The 21,554-nt window shown below is 28.1% G+C and overlaps 1 protein-coding gene across 3 annotated transcripts in view; it reads left to right on the forward strand.

Annotated features, from left to right (window-relative positions):
• LOC111612592 (dual oxidase-like) overlaps positions 1 to 21,554 on the forward strand; it is a 65,221-nt gene that overhangs the window by 40,090 nt on the left and 3,577 nt on the right. For 2 of the 3 annotated variants that reach the window (XM_023353820.1, XM_023353823.1), the window contains exons 5-21: positions 1,207 to 1,411; positions 1,953 to 2,119; positions 3,995 to 4,152; positions 4,545 to 4,623; positions 5,536 to 5,632; positions 6,425 to 6,597; positions 6,669 to 6,847; positions 6,924 to 7,042; positions 7,472 to 7,609; positions 7,685 to 7,789; positions 7,873 to 8,087; positions 8,161 to 8,346; positions 9,572 to 9,794; positions 10,497 to 10,769; positions 19,357 to 19,399; positions 19,482 to 19,645; positions 20,368 to 20,598. In XM_023353820.1, the coding sequence (XP_023209588.1) occupies positions 1,207 to 1,411; positions 1,953 to 2,119; positions 3,995 to 4,152; positions 4,545 to 4,623; positions 5,536 to 5,632; positions 6,425 to 6,597; positions 6,669 to 6,847; positions 6,924 to 7,042; positions 7,472 to 7,609; positions 7,685 to 7,789; positions 7,873 to 8,087; positions 8,161 to 8,346; positions 9,572 to 9,794; positions 10,497 to 10,769; positions 19,357 to 19,399; positions 19,482 to 19,645; positions 20,368 to 20,598 (2,755 nt within the window). The remainder of the gene's footprint in view (positions 1 to 1,206; positions 1,412 to 1,952; positions 2,120 to 3,994; positions 4,153 to 4,544; positions 4,624 to 5,535; positions 5,633 to 6,424; positions 6,598 to 6,668; positions 6,848 to 6,923; positions 7,043 to 7,471; positions 7,610 to 7,684; positions 7,790 to 7,872; positions 8,088 to 8,160; positions 8,347 to 9,571; positions 9,795 to 10,496; positions 10,770 to 19,356; positions 19,400 to 19,481; positions 19,646 to 20,367; positions 20,599 to 21,554) is intronic. The other variant, XM_023353822.1, reaches the window with a different exon arrangement.

Genomic DNA, 21,554 nt, shown 5'->3' on the forward strand with positions numbered 1-21,554 from the left:
AACGAAAAATTAGTATTCGTCAATGGTCATAAGTCGCTTTGGGTTAGTTACACGAATTCCGGACACAAGATACGATATAAGGGCGTTGTATTTCGTGAAGAACGTGATATATGCACGGGTAATGATAGCTTAGTGATAATAATGTCTTCTGGGTTGTGATGGGGGCGGTGAAATATTCGCTTCGCCTCGTAATATTCTTTGTTAACGCGTTGATATGAAAAGCACGTTAACGTCGTGTATTGCCTATCTGGATATATATCACATAATACTTCAACGAATTTTATATGCCAGACTTATATCTATGAAATAAATTTCATCTCGTGAAGTTGTCCATATTACAATCTTTTTTCAGTAATAAAATATAATTATGCTTATGTTATAGTAAACTTGAATAAATCGAGAATTTGAAATATTATTTTTTCATTTTCGTTAAAAATTCCGTGTATCTTTAGGAACTCACAGTATGAAGTTTCGGAGCTGAGCTTTCAGAACGTACTGTTCAGAACGTACTGTTCAGTACGTTCTGAAAGCTGTGCACAAACTCTGTTAGAAACAATTGTGTTGTAATTCTGATAAAAGTGAAGCATGAAAGTATAATATTTAACGAATTAAATGCATTTCGATATTCTTGTTATTACAGAAACAAATGGATAAAAATTGATGTTGCATTTACAAAGTGAAAGGAATGAATTAGGAGATGAATTTAGAAATGTATTCATAGTTATATACACCGTAAGCACTAATTATATTATTTATGTAGCTAATCTAAATTACGTGACTTCGAACGATTAATCATTAGCTAAATTACATTTTTCTAATCGTGCTTTGATTGTCATATCCACAATAAAACGCTAAATTAATTTTAATGTTTAGATCTATTCATTCGAAACATTAATGAATTGCTACTATTTAAAATGGTTAGAGTTAATATTCGTTTAAGCCATTTTTTAAAGATTTTTTGAATGAAAAGATTAAACTTGTCACACTTCTTGAAAAATTTTAATTAAGGTTTTGCAACCTACTTTGCACGTATTTAGCTATTTGCTCTATTTATCATCGCATACCTATCCCGATACAGAATTATTATGAATCACTTTTTTTCAAATTAAAAACTTTTTAAATTTAAATGTCTGATTGATGATTTTATAATGTTATGTTAACATCTTTTTATGTATAATTTTACTATTTTTTATTTTTATTATTTAGCTTAACCTGATGACTAGCTGGATAGATGGTAGCTTTGTTTATAGTAGTAGCGAAGCTTGGTTGAACAGCATGAGAAGTTTCAAAAATGGAACCTTGAGAACTGATCACACCGGGCGTTATCCCCCTAAAAATAGAGAAAGAGTTCCATTATTTAATTCTCCTCCTTCTCGATATTTGGGAATGTTAACACCCGAACGGATGTATTGTAAGTAAATTAATGTAATTTTTAAATTTTCGGAATAGTTATAATTAATAATAATATGATAATGAAGTCGCGAAACTCTCGCTTAATTTAGAAAAAGTATTTAAGATGCAATTTAGTTCCTGGGATCATCGTAGCAAATGAATTTGTGATCATAAAGAAGATAAATAAAGAATTCTTTAAATTAATTTGATAAAATTTTAATTAAAAATGTAAAAAAAGAAAAAGACAAACTAAGATGCGATTCTTTGTATAAGAACAAGTACTATCGCCACAGCGAAAGCAAGGAAATAGTTCGTTACTGCTTAAATTTTTGCTTTGTTTCTCATGAATCACTGAAATGCTATAATTTATTAATAACTTCTCACACAGTATTAATGTTTACCTATTAAAATTATATAAAACTTTATTGGAACCCGTTGCAAATTTTTGATTAGTTATTTTTCTTTTATTAACATCGAATGATGAAGTAATGGACTAAAAAAGTGAAAATAAAATAATTTATTTAATTCTACATTTCATATTCTTATCATTCACATTTTAGTATTAGGAGATGCCAGAACGAATCAAAACCCTGCTATTTTGGCTTTTGGCATTTTATTTCATCGATGGCATAATGTTCTAGCTGAAAGAATACAAATCCAAAACCCAGATTGGTCCGACGAAGAAGTATTTCAACAAGCGAGAAGATGGGTAATAGCAACACTTCAGGTAAGTGCTGCCAATTCTCTAAATCATGACGTCACCTTTCGATATATGGACGGTAAGAGCGCTTTCATATTTCACTCATCATCACCTGGCGGGGAGTCACGAAACTATGTAGGACAAAAAATTTCAACTCGACACAAACAAACTCAATTGACGGAATTTGATGAGATACAAAAACTAGGTCTGTTTTAATGCGTTCCATTTTCCGTTGTGTAATAACACCTCACAGAAAATCTACTGCAAAAGCGGTTATGTCAAACAATAACACTAATTGTGTAGAAATTATGCTTGATAATTAAAATATCTCGAGTTTTTTTCCATAGGCAAAATCTCTTTGCATAAATTTCATAAAAATAAAATAATTGCTTCATTCATGCCATCTAAATAATATTTTATTGTTAAATTATGATTTTTTCGTGACATAAAATTTTTTTTAATCAAATATGATAACATTATTTAACGTCATAAAAATATGCCGACTACATATATTTTTAGTAAGGAAAAAATAGATATGGATTGCATTAGTTGTTATCCCTTATCTTACAAACATAATGAGAATGATAAGTTAAACAGCATATATATAGATCCATTATCCGTTAGATCATAGGAAAACTATAGATAATTAAACACGTAGAGTGAAGTAGTAAGTCGTATCTTACAACAGGCACAAACGAGAAAATTGGGACTTAGTAATGACTTTACGTCTTCCTCTAAATATGAAGAGAATTTTAATTCGTTTTTCTTTTTTACTTTAGTGAAAAGGAACTTCTTTTCAATATGGAGACGGTCTTTTGTGGTATCGTAGAGTTAGTAGAACGCAATTATATAGGATACAAACAAGGAACACCTTCTGTCTGTCATTTTTAAAAAGAAATAAATGATACAATGCTATGGTTGTGCAATTATCGTATTAATCTAAACTATTAAAGGTATATTATATTCGGCCACCATTAGGAAGTTTTATCTTTTAAAGTATGTCCCATTTTCATATCAGGCCGCATGCTGATAAATGACATCCCAGTCGAATAATTATAAATAAAGAATTTATCTCTTTCTAATTATCATTTTACAATTTATAAATGATATAAAAGATAGAAGAAAATGCTGAATTATCATTATAATATAATTTCTATGCTCTTAAATTAAACTTAATAACGCCATTTTTCGAGTTTGTCGGGTTTTTTTCTCTTTAATCTTTCAGGAAACAATCGATTCCTATCTGAAAAATCGATTATTTTTATTTCGATTTTATTGCGAAAGGTCAAAAATTCCACACGATTGTCTTATTCAAGTAAGCAAGATAAGCCAGAACATGGCAGTTGTCAGTAATAACCAGTCAAAATCGTGTCTTAGCAAACCTTGTACATTCGCTAGATTAGTTAAAATTGTCAACGAATCCTTGAAATACTTTAATTTTCATAAATAAGTAAATATAATAATTTTATTCTAAAGTTCGCCGAGTACATTCTTATCCAATTAAAAAACAATAGGAGTTATAAATTATCAGGTTTAATCATGTTTAAGGCATTAATAATGAAATGGAAAACACAGCGCGCATGGTTTTTCCAGATCCTGCGAAAAGTCATCCATTCTCTTCTTAAATGTCATACCTTATTTTATTATTTTTTTGCGTTAAAGAAGTAGGAATTAGTAATTTTGACATCATATCCGGTTATTGTTCGTTTTTAATTACACTCGTAAATTAACTGTCAGCTGGTTTTTACGCGGTAGAAAGAAAATTTTGAATATTTTAATATATACTAAATATATCTTGGCCCCTTTCCAAGTTACTTATAACAATAACTTTAAAATATATATTAAAGTAACATTATTATTATTATTATTATAATCCCTAATGACATCTTTTCTAAATTACAGAATATCATTCTATACGAATATCTTCCTTTGTTTCTGGGGGAAGCAGTCGAACCTTATAAAGGATATAAACCGGATTTACATCCAGGTATAAGTCACGTGTTTCAGTCTGCAGCTTTTAGATTTGGTCACACCACGGTACCGCCCGGGATATACAGAAGGTAAATGAAGTAAATTAAATATAGAAAACAAATCATTTTTAAAATTGAGAATTCATTAAATTAGAAAAAAAAGATTTATTAAAATATTTAAAGATATTTGTCCTTGATTTTTAAAAATTAGGTCGTTTGCTATAAACTATACAAGTTTTGTTTGAGTTCAGCACATTTTCTGATAAAGTAGAACTATTCTTTTGTTGATAAATGGGATGATTTGACATTCATCCTTGTAACTACATTTCGCTATTTCACCAGAAATTTTATAATCATTGTAAATTAATTAATTAATTAATTTTTACCGGTTAAAGGTCATTAAAAGGCTTTTACATCATTTATATAAAAGATGCCCTTGTAATAAATTATAAATTTATAAATATATCTTTATTTTTTTTAAGAAACGGACAGTGTAATTTCCGAACAACGACTACAGGTTTTCCAGCAATACGTTTATGCTCTACTTGGTGGGATTCGGAGGTAAATATCTCGTTTAGTATCACTTTAAAGTATTTTACTCGCTTACATTTATTATACCATTAAATAATAAATAAATATATATTTAAAATATTTTCATTATTATATCATTATTCATTCCTGCGTAATTTATAATCCAATATTCGGGCGTTTAACTAGTTATGAAAATGAAATCGAATCATAAAAGACGACCACCCCTATAATTGACAATGAACTTGTCGATGAAAATTAGCTTACTGCGCACGTTCCGACAATTTAATTAATTCGGACTATGTATTTCGGACTATACGTAATTTCGTACAAAACCAATGGTAATGTGAAAATTCGAGTCGTCATTGTTAGTTTATTTAAATAAAAAAATTAAACGTTTTTAAATTGAAATAATAAAACAATTCATTAAATTAAAAATTTCATTAAAAAATTATTAAGATATTTCGTCACTTCGAGATTAAAAGTACAAGTCGTGAACTAATAAAGGAAGCTTTGTAACATTTTTTGAATATTTAATAAGTTAAAGTGAATTATTAAAAATAAAATGTAAAATTTGTATTAATTTATTTATATTTTCAAAATTTTTATAAAATAATCTATATGCCTTTCTGATCGTCACAAGATGGCGCTGTCATTTTTGTATATTTTAAATTTGACTTAATTATTTCCAAATTAATCAAAGAAGAACATATTTTATTTCTTTCTTGAAAATATTCCTAGCTTTTGCAAGTAATAAATACCCCATTTTATTTTAAAAAATGTGTTATTCTACTCCCAATCATTTACACCTTTCAAAATATATATATACTCTTGATTATGTAATAATATTCTGTAAATAAGAATTTCGGAAAGTTAAAATTATATAAAATTTTAAAAAAGTAAAAGCTATTTAAATAAATTTAACATTCTCTATTGGTTTTACAGGAAATTTTGCATGAAACTGGAGTAGAAGAATTGTTAATGGGAATGGCATCACAAATAGCGGAAAGAGAAGACAATGTCCTTTGTTCTGACGTTCGGAGTAAGTTTGTTTTTTTTATTTTTTTTACTAATAGGGTATCATTGAATTAGGCTATTCTTCTGTTTAAAATTATTGACTGGAGGCAATACCCGGGATGTAATTATTAAGCGTAGTTGAAAACCCATTATAATATCTTATATTTGTCGATGGATGGCGCGTGTTTTTACATCATTTTGACGTCATTTACTGATTTTTTACTTCAAGCAGTCGTAGTAGTGACGTCACATTGACGTAATACTAGACTACTGAAACTCAGTATTTTAATTAGTGTAAAATTAATCTGTATTTTATGAGATTTTTTAAATAATTTTCATTCTCCAAAAAATTCCAATAAAAATAAATTTAAGCTTGTTATATGATGAAATTAAAAGGAAAAGAAAAGAAGCGTAAAAATAATTTAAATATAATCTTAGAAAATTTTAATATCTTTAGTAGAAATATATAGTTACTACACATAAGAAAATAGATATTATTTCGAAAATATAAGTTAATAAATTAATTTACATTGTTTAAAAATCTTAAAATGACTTATAAATTTCTTTTAAAAATAATCCTAAAGTTCCTGCATATCAAGAACTGGTGAAATGTAGGTCAAATGCCGTAAAAGGTCAACAGTTTTGACCTGGCGTACGACTCTTCGTGCTTAGATAGAGATCTTCAATCATGATAAATCTACAGACGCATTCATAAAATTTTTATGTAGTAAAGCAATGTTTTGTTTATGTTACAACATAAGGTGCTTGGTCTCTAGCTTCATTCCATAATTAAACTTTTGTATTTTTTTATATTTAGACAAGTTATTTGGCCCTATGGACTTTATGAGAAGAGATTTGGGAGCTTTGAATATCATGAGAGGACGTGATAATGGAATCCCTGATTATAATACAGTTCGACAAAGTTTTCAATTACCTCGCCTCACAAAATGGGAAGATATTAATCCAGGTTTAGCAAACGAGAAACCAGATGTATGATATTGGCACTCTTATGATATTTTTCTTGTATTTCCATCTTATTAATTATATTATTTAATTTATAGTTGTTTGAACAATTGAAAACTCTATACGAAGACATAAATAAAATCGATTTATTCGTTGGAGGGATGTTAGAAACTGAATTAAGTGGTAGACCTGGTATATTGTTTCGAACCATCATCAAACAACAATTTGAAAGATTGAGAGATGCGGATAGATTTTGGTTCGAAAATCCGCAAAGTGGGTAGGTAGAAATGCATTTTTATAGTAATTTTTTTATATAAATTTATTTCTATTATATAGTAAAATATTATTTTTAGCGTATTTACTCCGGAAGAGGTAGCGGAAATAAGGCGTATTACTATGTACGATGTTATCATTAACGCCACTTCTATACGTATTGGTCAGATACAGAGGAATGTCTTTTCGTGGCACAGAGGTCAGATTATTTATTTATATATTTTATTATTTTTTTCTTAATAAAATATAAATTTTTCTGTTTTTTCTTAATAAATTGCATTAGTTAGTAAATTATCATTATACGAATTTTCCGCTTTGAATTTCTCCGCACCGCAAACTAAATGATGACTAAATATTGAAAATTGCTATAATTTTTTCTTGTTGAGAAAAATTACAGTAATTTTTAAAAGTGATTATTAGGAAATAATTTGTATTTCTAAAACTTGTTTTTGATAATTTATGTTTAATTTTAAGATATATTTTAACTTACTGTAGCCTGCAGCCAAACCTTTGTAATGATATTTATTGTGTTCTACTTCAATATTGCATGACATACTTCATTAGATTTATTTAAAAAATCGAAGGTTTTATCGATCATTATATAAATTGATTATCTTATTATATGTAGGTGACCCTTGTCCACAGCCGTCCCAATTATCTTCATCTATGATGGAACCGTGCGCCATATTGGACGGATACGATTATTTTCATGGAAATGAAGTGGCATATATTTATTCTTGCATAGCCTTGACTTTCATTCCTATCAGTAAATATACATTTATTCTATTCTGTAAATCATATTTTTATGATAAATTAAATAAATAAATGTTTACTTTCGAAGTTTGCGCCGGTTTGGGTTACGGTGTTATTAAGTTGCAGAATAAAAGGAGAAGGAAGATACGATTGAAGCAACACATCAAAATGGAGAAACATTTCGAAAAATTGGGTATTAAATTTATAACTTTTCGGTTTTCAAATATATACATTTTAATTTTAAAAAAAGTTTAGTATGCATAAATAAATATGAAGGAATTTCAGATGTTAAGGAATGGCTACATCAGAACCACAAGCGCGAAGTGCAAGTGAAAATAGGTCCAGATGAATCACTTTCGACTATCAATCGTAAAGGTGAGATACTACGCAAAGTGGATTTCAAATCAGTTAATGCTCTAGTCGTAGAAGAAACTCAAGATGTTAATAAGAAACCAATGGTTTTGATCAGATCTCCAAGAGATCACGACTTGGTATGATTACGAATTAATGATCCATTCTTAGCATTTTCTATTAATGTTATTGAAATGTATACGTATGTTACAGGTGCTCCAGTTTGTTAATTCACAAGTACGTCAAAAATTCATTAGTAAGTTAGAAAGTTTTCTATTGAGCAAGAAAAAGACTTTAGAAATTATAAAAACCTATAGAGATGTTATGTTAACAAATGCCGAGACCAAAGAAAAGAGACAAAAAAGATTAGAACATTTCTTCAGAGAAGCTTACGCTTTAGTGAGTTGGAGCAATTTTATTACTTGTTGTCATTATGATTCGACTGTCTGCTATTCGGTATTCAGCCATTAAGATTTCTTTCTTTGCACGGTTAATTCTAAAAAAGAAAACCTCATTGCTAACATCTCAGAGTTTTAATTTTTTATTGCATATTTTTATTTTTTTTATCTGATTAGTTTTTCCATTTTTTTTCACGTTCTTTATTTGACATAACCATCTTACACCGACTGCTTAGTAAGCCATATTGTTAATATCCAGCTTACACTTGATATTTCTATTAATATTCAAATATTATTATTGAAAATTTTATATAGTGATTCTTATATAATTTTCAAATATCATTTAATATATTAACTCACTTTCGATATCTTCATTCAAATGGAGCTACACAGGTTTAAACCCTCCCCATCGACACACACAAAAAAAACAAATTTATTTTTTCGAACTTCAAAACGTTGTTTTTAAAACATTTATGACGGCAAATATGATTTTATTGGACCGTTCATGATACAATCGTCGTGCATATGTTAAAATGTATTTATTAATTATTCAAATATTTATAATTTTATACTAACTCAAGATTATAAATCCAGAAGAACCGAAAGAGTGGTATTTGGATCCAGTGTTGTCTTCATTCGGATATAAAAATATCATTGCAGTGATACAAAAATGTAGTAATATCCAGATCACTTCTAATTTATTCTCTAATTCTAGTTTAATATCTTCATTAATACTCAAATTTGTATTTGAACGTACAGAGTGCCCATAAGTCTCGACCCACAGGAGTTACATTGATCTTTGTTTATTCTGTTATACTGTAGTTTTATCCTGTTAAACTCATCAGAAACTTTACGTTGACTGCAGGTTCTCCACCATCAAAATAACTTAAATTCCTTTACTCCTTACTCGGCGCCATGCTTTACCTATAAAAGAATAAACAAAGATCAACATAAATCTTTATAGTTCTAGACTTATGGAATATTATGCATATTTATTTGGATAGTAATTCCAGATAAATCCCGTAGTTTCAGAATCAAATCTATGTTCTGAGTATTTCTTAATGCTTAAATTTACGAATCTAAATTTTATATACAACATATCTTACATCTCGATGTAAGATATGTTGTATATAAAAAAACGTCCTCAATGTAATTTCCAATATTCCGAACAGCGTAAAGATTTTAGATGATCTACTTGTTTACTTTATTTTATCTTACTTTTCTAGACTTTTGGTCTGAAACCAGGAGAGAAACGAAAGTTGGAAGACGTAGGTAATGACGTTATTATGGTAATGAGGACATCTTTATCTAAAAAAGAATTCGCTGAAGCTTTAGGCATGAAAGCGGATTCGTTATTCGTTAAGCAAATGTTCAATTGCGTGGATAAAGATAAAGATGGGAGAATAAGTTTTCAAGAATTTCTGGATACCGTCGTTTTATTTTCTAGAGGTGAGTCGAATGTTTATATTAAAACAATTTTTTATAATTAATAAAATGTATGCGTTTTAAAATATATAAACTATAAAAATTTGTCATTTATATTTTTGGTTTAGTTATTGAAACTGTAAAATTAATAATTATATAATACAAAAGGATTTACTTCAGTTTTCGAAGCAATAATAAAATTTCAAATATTTGAATATTCATCAGACAAGATTAGATCTTGTCTGATGAATATTCAAATATTGACAATTTTTTTTAAAATCTTGTTATATTCATTAATCTTCAGATATGAATAAGGTTTATATGTTTGTAGAATAATAGTAAAACATAGTTTACGACACCATTATCGATGCCAAACTAAGAAAACAGAGTCGTTGCCCCAAGACGTAACTCTGATTTGTGTCTGAAAATATTTCGAGAAATCATCACCGTTCTTCACCCCTCAATTATTGTCCATATTCCCGAAACATCAACTCGCAAATAGTCAAAAATCTATCTTGAATGCTGTTTACTACAAACTTCATTGCTTCGGGAGTAAATCTAATAATGGAGTTCGATGTCAATGCACTTTCTATCATACATCGTTAGTGTGATAAGTGATAAATTCCTCGAATTAAAGCTTTTTTTTTTTTTTAAAGTTAATAATAGAGAAAAATCTTTCTTCGAGGAATCTTTTAATTTAACGCTTTTATGATTTTAATTTCGTAGGTAAAACAGAGGATAAATTAAGAATAGTTTTCGATATGTGTGATGATGATGGAAATGGCGTGATAGATAAACAGGAATTGACAAAAATGTTGCGTTCTCTCGTCGATATCGCTAAAACGAATTCCTTGACCGAGAACCAAGTTATGGAATTAATTCAGGGGATGTTTGCAGCTGCTGGTCTAGAAGATAAAGAAGAATTAAATTACGACGATTTTAAAGTTATGATGAAAGAATATAAAGGAGATTTTATAGCTATTGGTTTAGATTGTAAAGGTGAGTCATTTCTTCATATTTATTATATTAAAAATTTATATGTTTTCTACATAACATAGTTGCAATTCAAACGCAGATCAAGTTAGTTAATAATTTATATTAGCTAATAATAGCTAAATAATAGCTAAATTTTACTTCTTTAAATAATAGCCAAGGAATGAAATAATAGTTTATTTCATTCCTTGGCTATTATTTAAAGAAATAAAATAAAGTGTACCTTTCGCAAATTGAGTAAAACGTTATAAATTTGAATCTACAATAATAAAATAATTAAAATAAACAGCAATAAAACGTTGTACACTATATCAAAAAGTAACATTGCATACTGCGTGAGAAATTCCTATACTGTACATTAAATTAAAATCATTCTAAGTTAAATAAAACGTTTCATAAATTTAAATTTAAAAAATTACAATAAAGCTAATTTTATATTTTATATTAATATTATAATATTAATATATAATAAAAATAATAATAACATTATAATATTACGCGTTAAAATGTGTTAAAATTAACTTGAAAATATAATATAGAAATACGATATTCAATAATTCGGATGCATGTAGAAATAAATATAAAATTTTAAAATATAATAGGATATTTTAAAATTTATTTCGTTAATTCGAGTAACGTATACAGTACACTCATATATGACGTATAACATACGCATACATTCCAACAAATGGACAAAACTCAGAAGAATAATTGGACTAAATCGAACCAGAAACATAATATAATTCTTATTTCAAGCATAATTATGATAAAATTTTGATATTAAATCGAGAAAATCAACATAATTAGACATCTGCAATTTATAAAAAGAAATTATATATAAGTATGACTACAATAAAAAAGTATGGGCTACATTCCATTGCTTTAGGCCACTTCTAGTCGAGGACCTGATATTTTTGTAAAATTACAGTATTTATATAATTTTTATTTTTTTAAACAAAATTTAAGACTAAAAATATCTAACTAAGATATGTATCGATAATTCGCCTTAAACTTTAAATACTTGAAAATCTTGAAAATATTTTACTCCTTACAAAAATAGGAAACGAGTCATTATCAACTGAAGCATCTCGATATTTTCAGACAATTCAAAGAATTCGGAATTGACTTTATCTCTGAAAATCGCCTATCAGCTGTAGAATCTTCAACAATTTGTATGTAAATAACGACTTAAAGAGAATCGTGAAAACGTGAATTTATTTATTTTTTAATCATTGGAAAGAATGTTATATAATCCCCGTATTTATAGAGTTCCCGTGTAATTTAACTAGTCGGATGATAAACTAGATCTTTGTTAGTTTGCTACTGATTAATCTCTTTCATGTAACTTATTTACTGAACTGAGAATCGCTAACTCCAATTTACCTTCTATCAGAAATAACCATCTTGTGTACAGGAATAAAGTAATTATACAGCTCTTAAATGGTTAATTTTCTATATAAGAGTCTATAAAAATTTTACAGAGAACTTTTTTTTATATATATTGTCTGTTAGAAGAAACTAAATGTGAAAGAAGAAAATTTAGCATGACCATGCACAAACTTTTTCATACGAAAATTGTTGCATAAGAATAATAAATTTTCATTTAGTAATTTTCTGACTTTTATAAACAGATATAATCGGGTAAAAACAGATTTTTTTTTGGCAAATTAGTCTGCAGTTATGGTGAAATTCTTTCATAGAAACTAATTTTTGTCAGAGGTATGTCGTGGGATTGGTTTAGGTGTGCCACAAAATGCCTTATTACTAAGTTTATTTCATACAAATAAAAGATAAAAATAAATATATATTTTTGTCAATAAAACAAAAATATTTTTCTCTTCATTAACAGAAATTAATTTAGATATTTCATTTATATTAATAAAAAAAATTTTTAGAGAAGGTGTCGTGACCTCTCCTCTCCTCTCGTAGAACACTAAGAGGTTCCGTAATAAAAGATTTGTAAAAACGCAGTTTTTAATTATGAAATATAGTGTTTATTTTACAGCTTATTTCAATAAATATAATTTTATAAATTTTCAATTTTGTTGTTAATTAAACTAAACATTGTATATTAAAAAAATCTGGCGCAAATCTTGTTTCAATTGTTCACTTGTTGATCCGTTTTTCTATTATATTTCTTTGCTTGAACAATTTAATGGATGAAAGTTTATACATTAGTGCATTAAATTTTTAAGCTTAAGCTACATATTTTACACAGTAGAAGTCTATAATCTATGACATATACCAGATTTTCCTAATGATATAAATTTTTATATTATTTTAGATCATTGGCTCTTAACCTTTTCCGCTTTCCGCACCTTAAATTTTTAAAACTTACTTTTAAACTCTCATGAAAAAAAAAAACAGTTTTTTATATAAGGGAATAGGTCGTACCATGTTCTCCCGTGTATTTTAGCCTAAGTTTAGATACAACTAAGCAATTGAGAAAGAAAAATTCATCTTTGTCTGTTCTAGATTAGGGTTTTTAACAGAAAAAATACGTAATTGTATATTTCAATTTGATATTAAGATTTTATTTTAAATAACAGACTGTTCTTAATGAAAAAAAAGACGAAAAAGTTTTTAAAAATTCAATCAAAGGAAGAAAAAAAAAAACATTTATTTCCAAGAAATGGCATCTTGCATCCTCGGGATTCATGCATCCCAGGTGAAGAACTTTTGTTTTAAATGATCTCAGAACACTCGAGACACGCTAAAGTATAAAATTTCGGCATCAGTTTATTCACAAAAATCACAATTCATTAATTAAAATGTTGAAACTAATCTTTAACATAAATGAATTCAATTAAAACTTCAATCATATGAAGCTATTATGTTAATGATAAAATATACAATTATATTTAGTATTTTACTTCGAGACAATATTAAATTAACAAAATTTAATTTTCAATATTTTAAAACTTTCAAAAGCAACAACCTTAATAATAATAGCTCGAGACAGTTCGTGTAATTTTTAAAGGAAAAAAAAAAGTTTTTGTCGGAGTGTAAATGCGAATCAGTTTATAATGAAGGAGTTGACGAACCGTTAATGGCTTATTCCACGTAACAGAATCATATAACAACACTCAAATACTGATTCCAAACTTGGTATATGGGTCCGGTTTTGTCCAGTCGACCGTTTTCGTACGAGCTTATCCCGTTTTGCATGGGTGTAGTGACCACTAGGTACCATTTATACTTAGCTCCGAGGCCGAAGATTGTCACAATTTGATTTATACAAGTTTAATGATAAGTTTTTCTTTTTAAAATTTAACTTCGTTCCTAATAACTTCATTAAATTAAAGAGTGTAAATTTTTCTCTCTATTCGTGTGGGAGGAATTGTGAATTTTAAGATAAAGTCTCAGGAGTGATGTATAGAAAGTGTCACTTTCGCCAGAAATCAAGGTCATTAAGAAAACTTTCCCATATAATATGTTTATAAAGGAACGAAGTAATTAAAGCCAGATATGATTACAAAGAAAAAAATATCAAGTTTTCGACTGACAAACTTTCTTTTTGATCACCGTTTCGCATTGTCAAGCAGTAAAGGTTGACAGAAAAACTGGAAAGCAGATTGGAAATCCCCCATTCTCGATGCAATACTCGTTTTCTTTTTTCTAGTTAATTCTGTTATTACTTGTTTTCCTGCACAATATAATCCGGTTCATTAAAATTGTCATTTCTATAATTATTTTATGATCTAAATAGATAAATGTATATAAATTTTAAAAACAAGTTTTCTGACAGTTATTACGGTAATTTTTTTATATTCAAATCATCTCATTCTTAATGAAATTTAAAATTCCTTCATACAATTATTATATAAACCTAGAAACAGTTTAGAATTATAAAAATATTGAGGTAATTCTGTAGTACAGTCAACCCTCCGAACAACAGCCATTGACCAGAACGTAAAAAATGATCGTTGTTTGAAGATGGACGTCATTGGAGGTTCGATTGCATTACATTTTCAGTTCGCATACAAATTAGAAAACTAATTGAAGAAATACTACATTTTACACGTAATTGTTCAGTTAAATAACGTTAAACTTCAAAATTAAATAGATAAAATAGTCCAAAAATACGCTTATCGACTTCATTAATACTTTATAATTCAAAATGCTTTAAATTAGTACTTTATAAAGATCTGATATTAACGTACAAACTTAATTTATTCAGCTTATTTACAGAATACAGAAAAAAATCGTATCGAGTTTTCCTCTATTGCTCTAAAATATGTACCGAAAACAATGGATATTGTTGAGAATCACGAAAAAATCCATAACAAAGTTACGAAACACTGAAACAATTTTCTATTTGTCTATTTGTAGATTCTATAAGGATTCAGGAAGTTGTGAATTGTGTAAGTATTAACAGAAGATAAATTGATTATAAGTTGTTATCAGTTTGTTTACAAAATAAGGAAGATAAACAATATAATGTGAACATTATTTACTTGGCTATAAATATTTGACAAGCTTGGAAATTCTTCGTAGATTTAAGGATGAGGAGGAGTTAAGTAACATTTATTACTCAAATTTCCTATCAAAATTAGTTATAATGTGAATCAAATGGAATTTTAAGGGAAATAATAGATAAACCAATTAAAAATTCATGTAATTCTAATACAAATTAAGCAGAAGTTTCGAATTATGAAAGTTTATTTACGTAAAAGGGGGGAATAATTTAAGAAATTATAGGAATTGATGCGTAATACCAGGACATCAATGGTACCGAAATTTTTTCAGACAATTATATTATATACGGTATATACCATATAAATAATATTCATAATGTTAATTTTCACTACCGTTGATTTTATAAGGTCAATGATCAAATTTGCATCCAACACACAAAGGAGTAAAAGGGTAGATAACGTCTCGAGACCTTGAAAAGTTCGGTAACACTCAAATGCGGTACTTTTCGTGCAGGTTATTTATTTATAGCTCGGGGGCTGATGACAACAGACTTGTCTAACATCTACCCCATATCAGTTTTGTCGAAATTACGTACCGTATATCAGCCGGAACTGTGATTTACTTTTATAATGATCAAATTTCTATTGTTGTAAATTTTACTGAGAAATGAAATCGTATCCGGTCGGGTCATTAATGATGATTAAGATTTTATACTAAGGAAATTACGTTACACACAATCGTAACTTGTCGCGATTATATTAGCTCTCTACAAAACGTAATTCTAGAAAGTTTAAGGCGTGAAAAATAGATAAAAAAATCAAGTAATGTCTGTAATAACCTATAATTACACGAATTAATTAATTGATTATTAATTAATTAATTATAGAAGTCGTTACAGTCTACTTATTGCAAATTTACTTGAAAAAGTTTAAATGAATTTTGGATAAAATCTTAAGTCCATGAATAATTTATTTAATGGATAACTCCTTTATCTGATGGACAACGCGTGTGTATATGATTATGTGGTGGGTATGGGCCATTGTTTTTCTTAATAAATTTTTGTTTGACGAAATTCGTTCCTTAACTCGAATGTGGTTGTTATCGGGCAAAGTTCGATAGTCGAGTTGTGTTGTTTCCACACCCTTGTGTTGTTACATTCGTCATATTTTTATAATCCGGTTCTGCACATCTATACTTTAGAATTGGTAATTTTTCTTCACCTTGACCGATAGTTCAAATGTCACGGTTATTCGTGTTATTTAAGATCTCTGACTCGGGATCTGTACCGATTAATGGAGGGTACAGTGTACTAGGGACGAGGACCCGGAGAACATACGGTGATAATTTCCTGTAAGAGCCAAAACCACGTATTACACGAATGCATGGAAAGTTGCAAATTGCTAAGTTTCAAAATGTTTGAATGGTAATTCTGGCGTAAACATAACCCCGAGACTATTTCTGGTGTCAGAAACAAACCATAGACTCACGATCTACTCATTATTTTAAATCTTTCCATTTAGAACCTAACAGGAGAGTCCTTCAAAGTTAAATCTAATGTAACTATAGAAAGATATTTTATACCTTATATTTTAATATGACTCTATTTTAATAGTAATTTGACATTAATAAGTATTATAATTTAACCTGTTGGAACCAAAAGAGTAATCCTAAGACGTTCCCAGAATCTGTTTTTATAATAGAACCGTTTATATTAATACTTAATGTTTTTATTTAGAGGTCTAATTTAATATAATCAAAAATTTAACGTTGTGGCTATGACTCCAAAGGAGTAAGACACAAAGATGCTTCAAAACTCCCTAAACATTACAATGTTGCAATTTGGAAAGAACTAGTTTGAGGAAAATATTTGAATAAATGTGCTCAAGAAGTCCTTTTTAATTAAATCGGTCTAACTAATGTTTTAGCAATATTCCATTCATAATGAAATTAAACAGGTCAAAATCCAATACCTATTTTTGGAATCAAAATATTAAAATTTGGAATAAATTTTAGTACTTAAAACATATTAAAGTAAAACATAATTTAGTTGAATCGAGATAAAACTATGAAATATGTTTTAGACAATGTTTTTGATATGTTGCAATATGAATTTAAGTTTGAAAATTCCAGGAAAATCCGAAAAACTTTTTGATGTCTATTAACAAATAATGAGCATATTTAAAGATAATAAAAATTTTAAAAAGAATTACAATAAATTCTGTTCCTAAAAACACAAATCTAGATTTTATAGACATTCAACAAAGACTGTAATGAAAGGCAAATAATAAAGAAACGTAACGAAAGTTTCCTCAAACAAAATATATATTTTCCTGGTTACTTTGTTGTTATATTTCTTTAATTTCTAGAAATTTTTGAAACTCAAATAAAGTGTTGATGTTGTATTTCACGCTTCCTATATTCGTGACAAGTTCCCAAGAAAATTACCCAAAAACATTTTATTTTTTGAATATTTTTATACCCGGAAGGAATGACGTAAATTAATTAGTGACTTATCGCTTAAATCTTGAAAGAATCTTGAAATCTTCACAAGGGCNATACTGCGTGAGAAATTCCTATACTGTACATTAAATTAAAATCATTCTAAGTTAAATAAAACGTTTCATAAATTTAAATTTAAAAAATTACAATAAAGCTAATTTTATATTTTATATTAATATTATAATATTAATATATAATAAAAATAATAATAACATTATAATATTACGCGTTAAAATGTGTTAAAATTAACTTGAAAATATAATATAGAAATACGATATTCAATAATTCGGATGCATGTAGAAATAAATATAAAATTTTAAAATATAATAGGATATTTTAAAATTTATTTCGTTAATTCGAGTAACGTATACAGTACACTCATATATGACGTATAACATACGCATACATTCCAACAAATGGACAAAACTCAGAAGAATAATTGGACTAAATCGAACCAGAAACATAATATAATTCTTATTTCAAGCATAATTATGATAAAATTTTGATATTAAATCGAGAAAATCAACATAATTAGACATCTGCAATTTATAAAAAGAAATTATATATAAGTATGACTACAATAAAAAAGTATGGGCTACATTCCATTGCTTTAGGCCACTTCTAGTCGAGGACCTGATATTTTTGTAAAATTACAGTATTTATATAATTTTTTATTTTTTTTAAACAAAATTTAAGACTAAAAATATCTAACTAAGATATGTATCGATAATTCGCCTTAAACTTTAAATACTTGAAAATCTTGAAAATATTTTACTCCTTACAAAAATAGGAAACGAGTCATTATCAACTGAAGCATCTCGATATTTTCAGACAATTCAAAGAATTCGGAATTGACTTTATCTCTGAAAATCGCCTATCAGCTGTAGAATCTTCAACAATTTGTATGTAAATAACGACTTAAAGAGAATCGTGAAAACGTGAATTTATTTATTTTTTAATCATTGGAAAGAATGTTATATAATCCCCGTATTTATAGAGTTCCCGTGTAATTTAACTAGTCGGATGATAAACTAGATCTTTGTTAGTTTGCTACTGATTAATCTCTTTCATGTAACTTATTTACTGAACTGAGAATCGCTAACTCCAATTTACCTTCTATCAGAAATAACCATCTTGTGTACAGGAATAAAGTAATTATACAGCTCTTAAATGGTTAATTTTCTATATAAGAGTCTATAAAAATTTTACAGAGAACTTTTTTTTATATATATTGTCTGTTAGAAGAAACTAAATGTGAAAGAAGAAAATTTAGCATGACCATGCACAAACTTTTTCATACGAAAATTGTTGCATAAGAATAATAAATTTTCATTTAGTAATTTTCTGACTTTTATAAACAGATATAATCGGGTNTGTAATGGATATAATGAATATGACATGAATATAATTATAATAAGCACTTTAATATTTTAAAATTATGCATTATTTTATAGGTGCAAAGCAAAATTATTTAAAAACAGCTATTTCGTCATTATCGATGGGGGTAAAAATATAATGGGTCACAGAAAACTATTAGAGCTGTGTCACCCACAGCTGTAGGAGCTGTAGGGATTTGACTCACTATATTTTTATATTGTAATGGATATAATGAATATGACATGAATATAATTATAATAAGCACTTTAATATTTTAAAATTATGCATTATTTTATAGGTGCAAAGCAAAATTTTCTAGATACATCAACTAATGTAGCTAGGTGAGTTGTTATCTTCATCTTACCTAACGTATGAGAAAGAATAAGCGACGTGTATAATCATCATAAAAATTGTTATTTTCAGAATGACAAGTTTTCAAATAAGTCAACCGGCAGAAAGTCAAAAGGGATTAATTCGAAAAAAATGGAATTATTTATCGACATTTTTAGAAGAATATCGTCAACATATTTTTTATTTATTCGTCTTTTACGTTATTACACTTGTACTATTTTTAGAAAGATTTATATGTAAGTTCATTATCTTGTTTGCCATATTTTAAATTAATAATAATAAATAATGTAAAAAAATACACGCAACTTGTTTCGTGTAAAGACTATACCATAATTGACTTATTTCAATGTAATTTATTTATTTTTTTATTTTTTTTAAGTTTTTGTTCCAGTTTATTTACTATTGTTTGGATGTTATTAGGAAAATCCTAGACAAAACACATTGTGTAAGATAGACATCTCCCTGACATACATATCGTAAAATACACGTAAAAACGTATTAAACTTTAAATCGTTGACTTGTTTCAAAGTTAATAAATATCACGAATTTACAGAAATTTATTTTTAATATGTTTATAAAATGGTATAATTTAAAACTTTTCGTATAAAAAGAATACCGAAACACGCAATTCATACCTAAGGGGATGTTCATAAATTTCTAAAATACCATCGAAAATTTGGTCAATGGACAAATGGTCCTAGGGGTGTGTCACCCTCCACCCTTTCCCCGACCTAGTAGCCCTGATAAATGACGTCATTATCAGGGCACCATGTAGTGCCAAGGTTGCAAGGGTGGGGTCCGTAAACATTCACGCGCTTCAATGAGAAAATTTGGTACAAGGGCTTTTCCGAAACTACTTTCTATTTATGATTCTAAATGTTAAAAAATTCAATAAAAAATAAATAAATTCCATCAAGTTTTAATTAATTAAGATTTTTTTTGTTCTTTTTTTTTACAGTCTATTCATACTTTACGGAACATATGGATCTACGACACGTTATGGGATTAGGTATCGCTTTCACTAGAGGTTCAGCAGCTTCCTTATCTTTCTGCTATTCTTTGTTGCTCTTAACTATGTGCAGGAATCTAATTACTAAGTTACGAGAACTTCCTGTTCATCAGTATATACCGTTAGATTCTCATGTGCAGTTTCATAAGATTGTTGCACTAACGGCTCTTGTATTCACACGTAAGTAACTTGTTAGCATTAACATTCGTTATATTATTAATAAAATAAATCCCGGAAGCAAAACACATTTCTATATTTTTCTCCTAAACTTTTCAAGTTTAATTCTATTTTCTACTGCCATAAGTTATTAAATATTTAAAAATGAAAAAATAAAAATCTAATTTTACTCGCCTTAGAAGTTCTGTATTTTCAATAATTTATAAAGAAATCCTTTTTTTATTTTCTCACAATACATTTGAGATATAATTTTAAATTTTCTCCCTTAATTAAACAAGTATACAAGAAACGTGAGGGGAAAAAAGCGTAAAACTTTAACATTTTATCAACATAAATATTGTATTCTGAACAATTTAAATATATATGTTCGTACGTTGCCTATGATTAATTTAATATGCTTGTGTCAATCGAAAAACGGATAAATGATTTTAATGTCAAGAACTCGTTATCAAGCGAGGATATCTAAAAAATTTTTAAATGATATAACCAGAAACAGCTGATGACCGGATGACCGAGAAGGTTAAGGAGGATCTGCTACTGCTTTGAAGGACCCGGGATCGAATCAGGACGAACAACCCCAGGAATTCTTCTTAGGTGATCTGAATCGGATATGTGGAGTCCCCGTCTCTCATCATCCGGTCGCCCCCATTGTAGACCTAGCTGAACCCGCGATAAGTATGGGAAAAAAAGGCCCTTTTAGTACCACAAGACGGAAATGAAAAACGAAGAAAAAATGTAGGATTGATGGGATAAGACATAGTGGTAATCTGCAAAGGGGGCTGTCTCCCGGGCTACTAATCTCTATATCGGTGTTAGAAACGAAAAAAATTCAGAAAACTCTACGTGGCTAACCTGTTGGTCAGGTACAAACCCATAACCAACTAACAGTGTTTAGTGGTTTTATGTACAGTACTTGGCCACTAATTGGGGAAAGGAAACCGATATTTTTTATGCTTGTT

This window comes from Centruroides sculpturatus, unplaced genomic scaffold (assembly GCF_000671375.1).
Source record: "Centruroides sculpturatus isolate CEXI.00-Female unplaced genomic scaffold, Cexi_2.0 scaffold1642, whole genome shotgun sequence".
Taxonomy (NCBI): Eukaryota; Metazoa; Arthropoda; class Arachnida; order Scorpiones; family Buthidae; genus Centruroides; species Centruroides sculpturatus.